We start from the raw sequence: 13,187 nt of genomic DNA, 5'->3' as shown, positions 1-13,187 counted from the left end.
GATCTGTGAGGTCTCTTCCAACCCTAATGATACTGTGATACTGTGATACTGTGATACAATCCCTGCAGAGCAAGGACAAGGAGGCCCTGGCAGCATCTGGTGATTTGATGAGCAGTGGGCAGGGAGGGGCCTCTTACAAAAAACATAGCATGACTTAGGCAAGGGATAAAGGAGATGGGCCCAGTCCAGAGGAGGCAAGGAGGAGGAGAAGGCAAGCCATAGCAGTTTTTGAGCATCTGCAGGGCACCTCAAGTTGTACAAGGGCTACAAATTGGCTTCCCGTGTGACCTGTCAAGGGCAACCATGCTGGTTGCCTTCCAGGCAACCACCACAGAACAAGGGGACACAGTCTCAAGTTGTGCCAGGGGAGGCATAGGCTGGATGTTAGGAGGAAGTTGTTCCCAGAGAGAGTGATTGGCATTGGAATGGGCTGCCCAGGGAGGTGGTGGAGCTGATGTCCTTGGAGGTGTTCAAGAAAAGACTGGATGAGGCACTTGGTGCCATCGCCTAGTTGACTGGATAGGGCTGGGTGCTAGGTTGGACTGGATGATCTTGGAGGTCTCTTCCAGCCTGGCTGGTGCTATGATTCTCTCCAGAATTGTAAGAGCTTTGATGAGTTGTCAGCAGTGTTTGTTCAGTTCAGTCTGAGATGTGGGCTGGAGCACCGATGAGTCTGCTTGGCCAGTTATGGCACCAAAAATAAGTGGTATCTGACTGCAGGAACATCAAAATGCAGCTGTCATCTCCTGCTTTTATTGCTCAGCTCAATCTAGCTTCAGAGTGGATGCTCAGGTGCTGGTATTATTGACACAGCTCCACTTTTTTGATCAGCCTTATGTGCCCTCTCTCTAGTTAGCATCAGTAGCCATCAGTCCATGTTTACAGGCTTGGAATGAATTTATTGATAAGTGGCAATACCTTTGTAGTTGTTCAGATTCAAAACTGGACTTCAGATGCACCAGAATTATTTTATCAAAAGTGTTTTTTCTAGAAATCACATCTGAGTCCCTTCTTACGCAGCCATCAGTGACACATGATGATTCTTCAGTCGTTAATACAGAAGTTTAACTAGGTCTTGCTTAAGGAAGGAGAAGGAGCTCTTGTTGTGCCCCCTCTGCTGCCACCTTCTTGCTGGCAAGATGAGGTCTGTGCCCATCACATTGGAGGAGAACAAAGGGTTCATAATAATGTTCACAGGACTGCAAACTGTTTGTGTTGTGGACAGCACAGCATCAGAATGGCTGGTAGCACATAGTAGGGTGGTAGCAGTGCTGGAGTGACCTCCCATTTTGCTGGTCAGTTAGTATCTAGCTGGTCTTCCTTGTCCCCTTTGCTTGCTGTCTAACCAGGAGTGCCTGTATTCAGCTATCGCCTTGTAAAATCACAATAACAGAGTTTATTCACCTTAAAGCACTTGAACTGGATCCTTAGCTGGGGCAGACTCCAGAGGTGGTGTCCTCCTTCATGCTGGCCAAAGAGTCAGCAGAGAAGAGTTGTGGATGAAGGACATATGTACAAATATGTACACTTAGTGCCATGATCTGGTTGACTGGCTAGGGCTGGGTGCTAGGTTGGACTGGATGATCTTGGAGGTCTCTTCCAACCTGCTTGATTCTATGATTCTAAAACATTACTGGTTTTGTTTCACCTTTACATGTGCATTGCATTTCCATGTTAAACATGTTGCAGCTTCTTAGAGCTGCTGGTCATTGCTGGGTTTTATTTTAGCACAATTAAAAGATCTCTGCCTTTGAGAGGCACGAAGCACAGCACTAATAAAATATCAAGCAGACACAGTACAATAGCAAGCTCATAGAAAGGAGATAAAACAGATTACATAAAATAACGTGTAATAGCTTTTTGGAAGAAATAAATGGCTCTGCCTAAGTTTTAAATGATGAATCAAGAGCATGAATATTCACTGAGACAGTGTGGGCTAAGGCCTGTTGAGGAGGCAAAGCTCAGAGGAAAAAGCTTCTGTATTACCCCGATGCTAAAGAGAATTGACACCCATGTTGGCTAGCCAAGGCAACTCAAAGCACAAATTAGGAGGACTATAGAGGGAGATCTGCTCACAGAGGCACTGCAGCAATAAAATAACCAGATGAAAATCTTGAATAGCACACACAGAAAGAAGGGCAAACTACTCAGGGATGTAAGAAAAACGTGGTGGCAGATTCTGATTCAACTCTGTCCCTGAGGTGACTCTAATTGAGCTCTTCTCCTTGTTAACGTTAGACATATAAACTTAAATATTCTGCTGAAAAATGGTAGTGGGCACTAAGACTTAAGCAAAAATCAGTAAAGGCAGACCTATAATGGAGACTCGTGGCCAACTGTGAATTATTAGGAAGTTACAGAGAGTGTCAGGGCACCTGGGAGGGGTAGCTGTAAAGTAGGCATCAAACCTGAGACCTGCATGACCATGACTGTCGCGATTGTTAGGACTGAGCCCTTTCCTACAGGTCAAAGGGATTAAAAAGGTAGAAGCAGCAGAACTGTGAAAGGAGATAGTTCAGTAGGCAGTGGGGAAGCTAATTCCTTATGGTCTCAACCAAGAAAGAAAATAATTAAATAAAGGGCAGACATTTGAGGTGATGCATCAGGACTGCAGAGCGTTGGGATAGCATGGCAAAATAGAACAGAGATTTACAGAGAAGCACAGAAAGTTTAGGAATAGAATACATCTTTGTTAAATGGTATCTGTATCATTGACCTCACTTTGCTGCTTTGAAAAGCTTAATCTCTAGTTTGAAAGATATTTGGCAATCGTAGAATTCTGTATGCCCCAACACAAGAATACTTTGGGATCCTGGACAAATGCAAACAAATCTTAACTGCCTCTCAGTGTAATGCTGTGAATGTCAATTTGACTTCTGCTGGTAGAACAGCACTTCATAGTGTTTTTCTCAGTCCTGATTTTTAGTTTGGCATCAGGCACAAATAGAGTCAACAAAGGAAAAGCTGCCTCTTCATTTCTGCGTTGTGTTTCACAAGTTCAGCTTTAGCTGTGTGTATTAAAGTGATGTGGGTTTGGGTTTGCTGGCAGCCCGGATCTGAACCGCTATCTCATTGCTCATGGTTGAATTAATGATGTGAATGTCTAAGAAGCCATCAGATTCATAAATCATCAGAAATGAGAGGGATAACTCATAAAAGTCTTTTCCTTTTGTTTAGCAATTTATCATTTTGCTTGCACATTAATAAACAGAGCTCCCCTGAGGTAAGCCGCGGGAAGATAGATTTTTCTTCCTAATTTTCTTCAATCGTAGCCAGTAGATCACAAGTGGAGAGAGTGGGCTTGTCACAGCATGTTGGTGTCTTCTGCCTCCCTCTACCCATCGCTGCTAACAAATAAATGCGATTAAGTACCTTGGTGGATAATTATTTGTGTTTCCATAACAGGCGCCAGGTTCCCGAGTCCGAGGTTGTCAGCTAGACCGAGCCGAAAGCGTACCTTGTCCATATCGCCTCTGTCTGACCACAGCTTTGACCTTCAGACCATGATCCGGACATCTCCAAACTCCTTGGTCACCATTCTCAATAATTCCCGCAGCAGTTCCTCAGCCAGTGGTTCTTATGGCCACTTATCTGCAAGTGCAATAAGGTAAGGACAGCATTTTGTGCCTCCGCTGTACCTTCTCATTGGTGCGCGGTGCACACGTGGGCAGATGTGAACGTAAGCTTGCACCTCCTAACTGTTTGGGTTTGTCACTATCTCTGGTCTGCAGCTTCTGCAGTGTGTGGGCTGGGGAGGGACTATTTACAAGGGCTTGTACTGATAGGACAAGGGGTAACGTGTTTAAACTGGCAAAGAGGAGATTTAAACCAGATGTTAGGAAGAAGTTCTTTACAGTGAAAGTGATGAAACACTGGCTCAGGTTGCCCTAGGAGGCTGTGGATGCTCCCTCCCTGGAGGTGTTCTAGACTAGGTTGGATGAGGCCTTGAGCAACCTGTTCTAGTGGGAGGTGTCCCTGCCTATGGCAGGGGGGGCGGAACTGGATGATCCTTGAGGTCCTTTCTAACCTAAACCATTCTGTGGTCACTGAAGCTTCATTTAAAGTACAAAATGCTTTTTTTTAATTCCTCAGAAAGGTAACCACAAAGGATTTGGGGGGCAAATTATTGTCCAGGGCAGGTAAATACTCCATGTGACCAGCACTAATTGTGCATGCATGTGTGTCAAGAATCTGTTCCCAAAGAAGCAGCTCCAGAATAGATTTGTGGCTTAAATCACTTAGCTTCTTCTGGCCATAGCTATCATGGGCAGTGAAATACTCCTGAGTCACAGTCCTTAGAGAATAAAGTGTGCACATATGGTACTGTTCAGTTTAAGTGTTTGGCTGGAACTTGGTATGCACCTCCAAGGCTTTTTTCCTACTTCAGTTTGTGAATTGAAAGATCAGACTTTCTGTGGCTAAATTATCTTTGGTTTTTCTTTTTGTACCAGGTAGGTACAGTTATCATCCAGTATCATCAGAAATGTTCTGATGTTCACTGGGCTGTTTCACTTTCATGTGCAGGAGAATAGCTAAAATGGTTGTTCTGGAGGCATTAGAGATGGGCAGAGGTTGTACAGGAAAGGGAATAAAAAATGGTACAGAGAGGGAACAGAAGCAAGAATGTCAAAAACAAAAGGGAATGGAAGAAAATGGAGCAGTAGATATGATAGAGATGCATCTGCAGAGCACCCTTGTGTTTGTGACATTGCTATACCTTAACTATGAAAAGCTCTTTTGGCATGCCAAAAAATAAATTGCCCACTTCTCCAGAGTCTCAGAAAATACTGAGTTTGCCTTTGTGGCATTCAGATAAAAGCAGCCTTCACCCTCAATTTGCATTGAGGCAAAGGAGCAAGTCCCCACAGTAATATCTTGAGGGCTAAAAGACCCAGTTTCAGCAAGGCTCAAATGTCTCCCTGGCAAAAATGACACACGCACAACTTCAAAAACTAACTCCAGGGGTTTGCACTTGGGAAGAAAATGGGGCATGCAACTGGTGTGTTAGAAACCATGAGCCTGCCAGACTCTGAAAGTGACAGCACTGTAAATATTTGGTATTAGTGTAAGTGCTGCTGGAGTTTTTTTAAACACTTCTTTCATATAGTCATGCTTCATATCTCTGGTGTACTTGAATAGCTGGATAGTATTTCACAGGTATGATATCATAGCTCTGCAATACATCTCTGTAACCACAGTCTTAATTATGAAGCTCCATAGTGTGGAATATGATTTATGTCAATAGCTGGCAGCAGCTTGGAACCACATCTGTTAAATACATGTGCTATGTAGAGGTATACTATACTCACTGCCATTAACATGGGATGGCATTTCAATGACTAACCTCCTTTTCCATTGCTTGTACCTTGGGTAAAGCAAATAGTGCATTACAGTTGGCATAGTCTCTACAGTGGAGTAAGTCTTTCCTCTTTTTACTCTTCCTCCACAGCTGGAAGTAGTTGGTATATGTTTTTGAGATACAGAATCACAAAACCTAAGGGGATCATCCCTGCAAAGCCAGAGTCAGATGAATAGTTTTGTTGAAGACAGTTGCAGAACTGGAGTGAGTTAAAGATGCTAAGGAGGAAAACAGAGTCTTGTGAACTGAGTAAGCAAGGCTCATGTGGCTGAGCCTATGGTTCACTGGAGCCTTCAGCACTTCCTGGTGTAATCCAAAACGTCACAATTTGGAATTAATATTTCTTTTTAATAAGAGTATTCCTGTTGAATGTTAAAAGCTGGAAACTTCCATCTCCAGCCTTCCTAGGGGAAAGGAGAGAAAGGGAGAGAACCAGCTCTTGGTACAGCTTTGGAGTCACCTCTGTTGTGATACTCTTTAACTTATCCCACGTGAACTTGCCTATAAAAGTTACACCAAAATAAACAATGACCTAAAGTATTAAACCCCAGGCACATTTCATTGCTTTAATAAATTCCAAGACTAAATAGCAGCAAGACTATCAGCAAAACTTAGTTTACCACAACTCAGCTATTGTAAAGAATGCATTTGACACAAGGATTGCTGTACCCAACCAAACTGCAGGCTCCTTCTGTTTTAATACCCTGTCTGCAACAGTTCTCAAAGCGTACAAAGACTTTCCCCTGTGTAAAACCCCAGCTTCAGGAAACCTGCAGGTAAAGCTCCTAAGAGTTGCTGTAAGAAAGTGGTAAAGTTCAGAAGGCTGCCGGCTGGAATTGCAAGACAGGAAGGATCTGTATTTTAGGCAGCACCAGTAGCATCAACTGTGGTTCACTTTACAGAATCCTTCTACTTTTAGGTCTTCTTTCCAATCACTTTTAACTTAGCCCAATCTGTTTACACTTGGCAGTGTTTTTCATGGCAGATACCTGATCTAATGCTGAGTATTTTCAAAAGGCATCACCAGAGTCATTAATTCATAACAAGAGACTTTCTTGTACAAACTAAAATCACTCTTGCTACCTTTTCACAGAGGGGCTAAAATTAGTCAGGAATGTTGCCTGTATGCTATAGATGTGGTCCTTACTGTTCTTGAGAAATTGTCCTGTTCAAGCCAAGTGACAAACCCTTCTGAAGTGGTTTCTATTAGCATGCATTAAGCAGGCTAAGCATTCAGCATGTTCCAGTCCAGAGGCCGCAGAGAGGAAGGAGGACCTTTCTCTGCAGCTGCAGCTCTCTGGTTAAGCTGGTACCTCCTTGGGAAGCCTGTTGAGGCTAAGCAGTGTGCCCAGCCATAACAGCCTTGTGAAAAAGCAGTCTGCAGAGGAGACAGAAGTCGGACCAGGAGCTGTCTAGGTTAAGCAGGCTGGGACAAAATGCTTTTGTGTAACACAAAACCATAGGACTGCATTAGAAGAGAGAAAAATCTGCAGACTAAAGCCTGCAGAAGGCAGTCATTGCGGAGAATGAAGGTACTGCCCCCTTGTGATTGTGCTTTGATGCCATCTGTAATTGAAGAGTTGCAAGTATTTTTTTTTCACAGGGCACTGCCTGCCTCAGTACACAGACTGAGTATCCTCTGGTTCAGTCACAGCTGCAGGATCTGGCCTCTCACCTGACCCAGGCAGCTGTAAAAGGGACAGGAGCTTCTTACCTGGCTAGTCGCTGTCAGAGCACAGATCCTGCTCTTGCAGCACAGTGCCAGCCTGATGCTGGCCAAGCTGAGCTGGTTGGAAGTGAACCACCAGTCTCACCGAGTTTCTCTTCTGAAGGCCTAGCCTTAATTCTGCAAAGGAAGTGAGCTGCTCACAGCCATGGCTTGCCACTCCTGACAGCTGTTTTGAACATCTCCTGTACTGTGTCATATTAACTAACCCAGGAGATCTGGTCTCCATGTCTGAAACTGGGCAAACAAAATGAGTGTCACTGTTTGCCTTCAGCTTTGATTCGTATTCCTGTGCAAAATGAGGCCTTCCCCTTCACCTCAGGGGAAGGTTGAAAGCATTAATGTTTTGTGAAGCACTTAGATTATACAGTGATGAGTGCAGTAGAGGAGCTCAGGAGGGTATCAGTAATTATTTGTTCACTGGTGGTTTAAATACCATGGAGGGCAATACTCTGGGCAAGAAGAAGAAGACTGCCAGGAGGTCTCTCACTGAAGACTTATTTTGCATCCTGCACACTGAGTAAGTTCTGAATCCTGCAAGTGGGGAAAGGGGTGCATGGTCTTACAACTTGTAAAGTTGACAAGACAGTATACAAAGGGCAGGTTTAGTTCTGGTTTGTTTGACTTTTGCAGGCTCAAAAAGGTTAAAAGAGCCAGTGCAAAGGCCACTGAGGTCCTGCAGGCACTTTCTTAGCAGAAGGTGCACCTTTGAGAAAAAAAGCAGCAACACTTTATGTATTGGCTGAAAAAGGTACAGCCTGTGGCTAAAGCACTGCATCCTGAGCTTCAGGTAGCTTTGCAACATAGGACCCTCTCGGTGAGCATTGCGAGTCGTGGAGGGTGAAACAGAATGAAAAGAGCGACGCTTTGTCTTCTATATCTGCAGAGCCAAGCAGAGAAGTGCTCTGGTCCTTGACATGGGTACTGCTGCAGTTTGAATAATAAGTAATAATAGTTTAACACAATCCAGATAGGGCTTGACTTGGCGGGCACTTTGTCATTGTCAGCTGGCAGTGTAAGGCTGTATCCTGACTGCTGGCTGAGTACTTGAAAAGAAGATGTCGCTCCTGCTGACAGCTAATAGTGGTTCTCCTTTAGCACACCAGGTAGAGTTTCTACTTTGTGCATTTGAAAACACCTGGTTTAGGTCTCAGCTGGGAGAGATTATGCAGAAAGGAGGCATAAGAAATGGCATCAAATGAGGATAATCCTTCATTTGACATTTACTCATTTGGTTACCTGCCTCAGTCCTGCAGTGCAGCACCCCTGCTATTAATCTTTTGTCAGGATGTACTTAATGTTATATCTGCTACCTGTGACAATTATTAGGCTTCGCACTTCAGCAGCACTTCTTTTTGAGAGGCAGCATGGCCTAGAGTGAATATAGAGGGGGTAATCACTTCCCATGACATTATGAGTAGTGATTCAAAACCTTTACAAAAGATTAGCTGGTCTTTAATAAACACAGGAGGTTGCAACTTCATGTTTTATATGATCTGAAACTCAGGACCTCGGTATTTTTCTAGTCTCTTAGCAGGGCTGCAATGCCAAATTTACAAAGTCAGCTTTCAGAAAAATCCCTTGTCAGCTACAAGGTGTTTAAATCAGTAACTCCACCTCCTACAAGAGACCTTCTTTGGGTCTAGGCAGATGTAACTGTGAATGCACCTTAGCCATCTCATAACGCGTTAAAATTCCATTTCATGTGAGTGTGGGAGCCCTTTGGGATCTACTTCAGGATTTGAAAGAAACTGAGAAAGCACAGCAACACTTTACCCTCTCCTGCCCAGGCTCTGCCCCTCTTTCCCTGATGTCATCAGAACAGGAAAGAAAATTAACGTGCTGTGGTTAATTGCAGACAGATCCTGGCTATTCTGGTTCCTGACACTTTGGACTGAGCTTACTTGGAGCTGAACATCAGGCAATGGTGGTGAGGGTTACTTTCACTAAGAGCACTAGAAAGGGATAGACAGGTTTGTAGGGTGAGTATAGGCAGCAGTGGACTAATACCAGTGAGGAGAACTAGTCTGTGTTTCTGCACGCAGGTACTGGATTCTCAGTGATGTCCTCATCTCTCATAAGCTCCTTGAATAGTGTTTGTTGTATAATTAGTCAGTGCCCTCCTCTCTGAACTGCTTTGTATATAAAGACAAGTGACTGTGTGTTAATTTACTTCTCCAGTTTCTCTTGGCAAACACAGAGACAAAAGCAAAGAGAAAAATAAAAGCAGAGTTCAGATATACAAACGAAGTATAAGCTTATCACAGAGAAAAGTGAAAGTGTCTCCAGCAGAGCCCAACAGTCTAATTATACACTGTATAAAAAAAAGGCAAGAGTATCCTTTTATCAGGCTTAAATTATCCAGTTTTCAGATTGAACAGAATGTCTCATAGTTACAAGACAGAGAGCCCTCACTTTCTCAGCCTGCCTTCTTTATTCAATATTTTATATATTCTTATTATGTCTCCTCTTATTCATCTCCTTTCTGAAGCAAATGGTTGTTTTCAGTCTGCTCTTCAGAGAGTTCTTGCATTGTCATTTCTGCTGATACTGTCTGAAGCAGCCTCCCTCCGCTCCATGCAATAATATTCCCGATGAGGACAGGTAATTCAAATGCACCATGATTTTCTGTGTTCCCTTTCCCATTCTATTTGTCTTAACATACTTTTGCCATAGCTTCACGTTGATCAAATTTTCATTCCTCCCCTGAATTCTGCGTGGAGATAAGCAAGTGCGTCTGGCGCGTTGGCTCAGCTCATTTAGAGCCAGCCTATGAGTGCTTCAGCTCCCCTTTGGTGTCGATACGCATCTTGCTATCAGCATTGCTCACTCATCTAGCATGCTTGGCTCTGAAGATAGCCTCTTAGCTCTCCACCATGCTGCTCAACAGAATTTTGTCATATATGCAGATTACTTTTTTTCCTTGGTGCTGGACTGCGATGGTTTGGGTGTTCCCCACCCCCTTACAGTTTAGAAATCACCCAGACTAGCCTCAGCCAGCTCTGGAAATATGAATGAAGCTTATATTTACAGCTAGCACAATATACAAGCAGCTATTTACAGTGTACACAGTTATATACAGAAATATACAAAATAAAATGTAATACAGAAACACAACTCCCCTCCCAGAAACCTGAGTCCCCAGGAGGGGCTCTCAACCACCCCTTCACCTTCCGCCTACCCCTCTCAACCTTACACCAGTCCCAAGGAAGAATGGAGGTTTGGCCAGGGGGTTAAGAAGCAAAGTGGATTAGCCCAAAATGGAGGGTGAGGTTAGAGAGATGCAGCTCAGCCAGCAGCCCCAGTGAGAGTGGAGCCAAGTGTGTTATCTATGTTTTGACTTAGGTTTTTATACTTCTCAGCAAGCCTGTGAGCGAAGTAGACATCACCAGTGTTTCCCTTTTACAGTCTGTAATCTAGTTCTAGTTCTTCTCACCAAAACATTCTAGCCTGCTTCAAACTAGCACATTGACTTCATGCCCAGATTGCTGACAAGTACACTAAAAACCAGAAGACCCCTTCTGAGACTTTGTCTCTGGCTTTCACTAAAAGCTGGCTACTTGATTCTTACCTTGGATTTCTGGGTTAGACTGTTTAAAGTCTCTATGTTTATGTAATTGTATCTGTGCTGCTTAATGAAATTAATCTTAAAAGGGGCATATTTAGAGTAAAACATGATATATACAGCAGTGTTTTACTCCTTTATGGTAGGATGAGCAGGATAAAAAGTTTATTATTGTGAGCATTACAGTTCTTTGTTGTTCTGTCCTCAGTCTTAAAGGGATCTGCCTAAGCAAGGTGCAGAGCTGAGTGAGAGCGAAAGCTTTCCTTACATTGAAAGGTTTCTAGTTAATTGCATGTTATTTGTTGTAGATGAAGATTTAGATGCAGTTCAGACTGAATTCAGACCAGGTGTAACCCACTGAAACAGGTCCTATTGTAGCTAGACACATCACACGTGTGCAGCACAGGGCTTTATCCTCCGTGGTCTTGTATTTTGTATGGTGAATCTGAAGAAGGGAATATATAAAGCTTTATCGTGCCTTAATAGCTTCATTTTCTACCCTCTTTCAAGATATGTGAATGGCAGAGAAGTGCTTCCCAGTGAACAAAAATGAAATTCCTCAGTATTACAGGAAGTGGCATCTAATCCAGGCTCTGTTGAAATGCAGTTCTGCAGCCAGCCTCCTATAGAAAGCCCCTGGAGATTGTAGGGAGATTGTTTTGGAGAGTCCTTGCATCTTGTGTTGGGGTGGTCGGTATTTTTCACCAAGGCAAGGCAAGAGTTCTGCCTTCACAAAGTGTAGAATGTCAGAGGTCAAGCAACAGACATAGACGAGGCAGGCACATGTTGTGTGCACGTTTACAGGTACAGATCCTTAATCACACTTGGGTATATGTCTGTGCATGCCTGTAAATGTGTACTGTAACTAAAGTCAGTTTGAAGCACTTGCTCCATACTAGTTTAGGGTTTCTCAAAGAATGTAAAGGAATTGGACCCAGTGCAGCATTCCTTCCAGGAAAGTTTAGAATCATAGAATCATTCAGGTTGAGATCAATTCTCACTATTAACCCTACTCTACCAAGTCCACTACTGAACTGTAACACTTAGCACCATATTTAAATGACCCTTAAATGCATCCAGGGATGGTGGCTCCACCACCTCCCTGGGCAGCCTGTTCCAATGCATTACTTACTCTCTTTCAGTGAAAAAAAAGTTCCTAATGTCTAGCCTAAAACTGCCCTGCTGCATCTTGAGACCACTCCCTCTTGTTCTGTCACTAAATACCTGTGAGAAGAGACCAGCACCAACCTCTCTGTGTTGGGCTGAGAGAATTGTGCTGGAGATTACTTCATTTTCAGGCCCTAAAAGCAAGTATTAACACTTTGCATATAAGTCATATCAGTTCTAGAAACTCTCAAATACTTAACAATTAATTTAAACCCCCAAATACTTAACCATTAGTTTAATTCCAAATTATGTTACCAGAAGTGACACGAGCTTGCATGGAGGGAGCATAAATCAATCAGCTGGAGTAATGTTAATGCAAAGTTCAGTCAGAATGCTAAGGATACCTGAAGACAGATTGTATGGTCCTGCTCTGGCAGGGGAGTTGGACTCAGTGTTCTCTTTGGGTCCTTTCCAACCTCTAACATCCTGTGATCATAGAATCATAGAATCAACCAGGTTGGAAGAGACCTCCAAGATCATCCAGTCCAACCTAGCACCCAGCCCTATCCAATCAACCAGACCATGGCACTAAGTGCCTCAGCCAGTCTTTTCTTGAAGACCTCCAGGGACGGTGCCTCCACCACCTCCCTGGGCAGCCCAATCCAATGGGAAATCACTCTCTCTGTGAAGAACTTCTTCCTAACATCCAGCCTATACCTCCCCTGCCACAACTTGAGACTGTGTCCCCTTGTTCTATTGCTGGTTGCCTGGGAGAAGAGGTCACCACCCACCTGGCTGCAATGCCCCTTCAGGTAGTTGTAGACAGTAATAAGGTCACCCCTGAGCCTCCTCTTCTCCAGGCTAAACAGGCCCAGCTCCCTCAATCTCTCCTCATAGGATTTGTGCTCCAGGCCCCTCACCAGCTTTGTTCCTGTGGAGTATCCCAATGAGGAGGACAAAGCTGGCAGTGCTGTCTGAGCACAGAGAGTTAATCAGTGTGGCTCTGTTGCTCTCAGTGAAGCTATTCCATTTTGCTCTGGCATATTGCAGTGTATTCACGAAGAAAAAAATCACCTAGCCTAGCAGATAAAACAGAATAGATAATGTGGTAAGCTGAGGAGAAAGTACAAACCACAGACCCTGTTAATTTTAAACTGGTAATAGAAAAGTGGGAAAAAAGAGACGCCAATGTATGTGAGCTAAATGCAGTTGTAAAATGATGGCTGTTATCTGGTGGAAGCTGGAAGTAAATTAGTATAATATATGCTCCACTTTATTAGATGCAAGATACAGCTTTTTACAAATTCAGTTAGATGTCCTCTCACTTAGTGATTTTTAATGAAATGTGTCAGCCTTACAAATGCTGAGGGAGGTTGGTGAAACTTGGTCAGTTTTAAAAGGATTTCAAGTCTGGTCAGCTGCTGCTTCCT

The 13,187-nt window shown here is 43.6% G+C and overlaps 1 protein-coding gene across 7 annotated transcripts in view; it reads left to right on the top strand.

The window, feature by feature from the left end:
* The window catches only part of GLI3 (GLI family zinc finger 3), a 257,010-nt gene that overhangs the window by 188,355 nt on the left and 55,468 nt on the right, over positions 1 to 13,187 (top strand). For all 7 annotated transcript variants that reach the window (XM_064169911.1, XM_064169912.1, XM_064169907.1 and 4 more), the window contains one exon: positions 3,406 to 3,607. In XM_064169911.1, coding sequence (XP_064025981.1) covers positions 3,406 to 3,607 — 202 coding nt within the window. The remainder of the gene's footprint in view (positions 1 to 3,405; positions 3,608 to 13,187) is intronic.

The sequence above is a fragment of the Pogoniulus pusillus genome, chromosome 32 (assembly GCF_015220805.1).
Source record: "Pogoniulus pusillus isolate bPogPus1 chromosome 32, bPogPus1.pri, whole genome shotgun sequence".
In the NCBI taxonomy this organism is placed as follows: Eukaryota; Metazoa; Chordata; class Aves; order Piciformes; family Lybiidae; genus Pogoniulus; species Pogoniulus pusillus.
The sequence above is the reverse complement of the archived record's forward strand: the minus strand, read 5'-3'. Positions and strand labels throughout refer to the sequence as shown.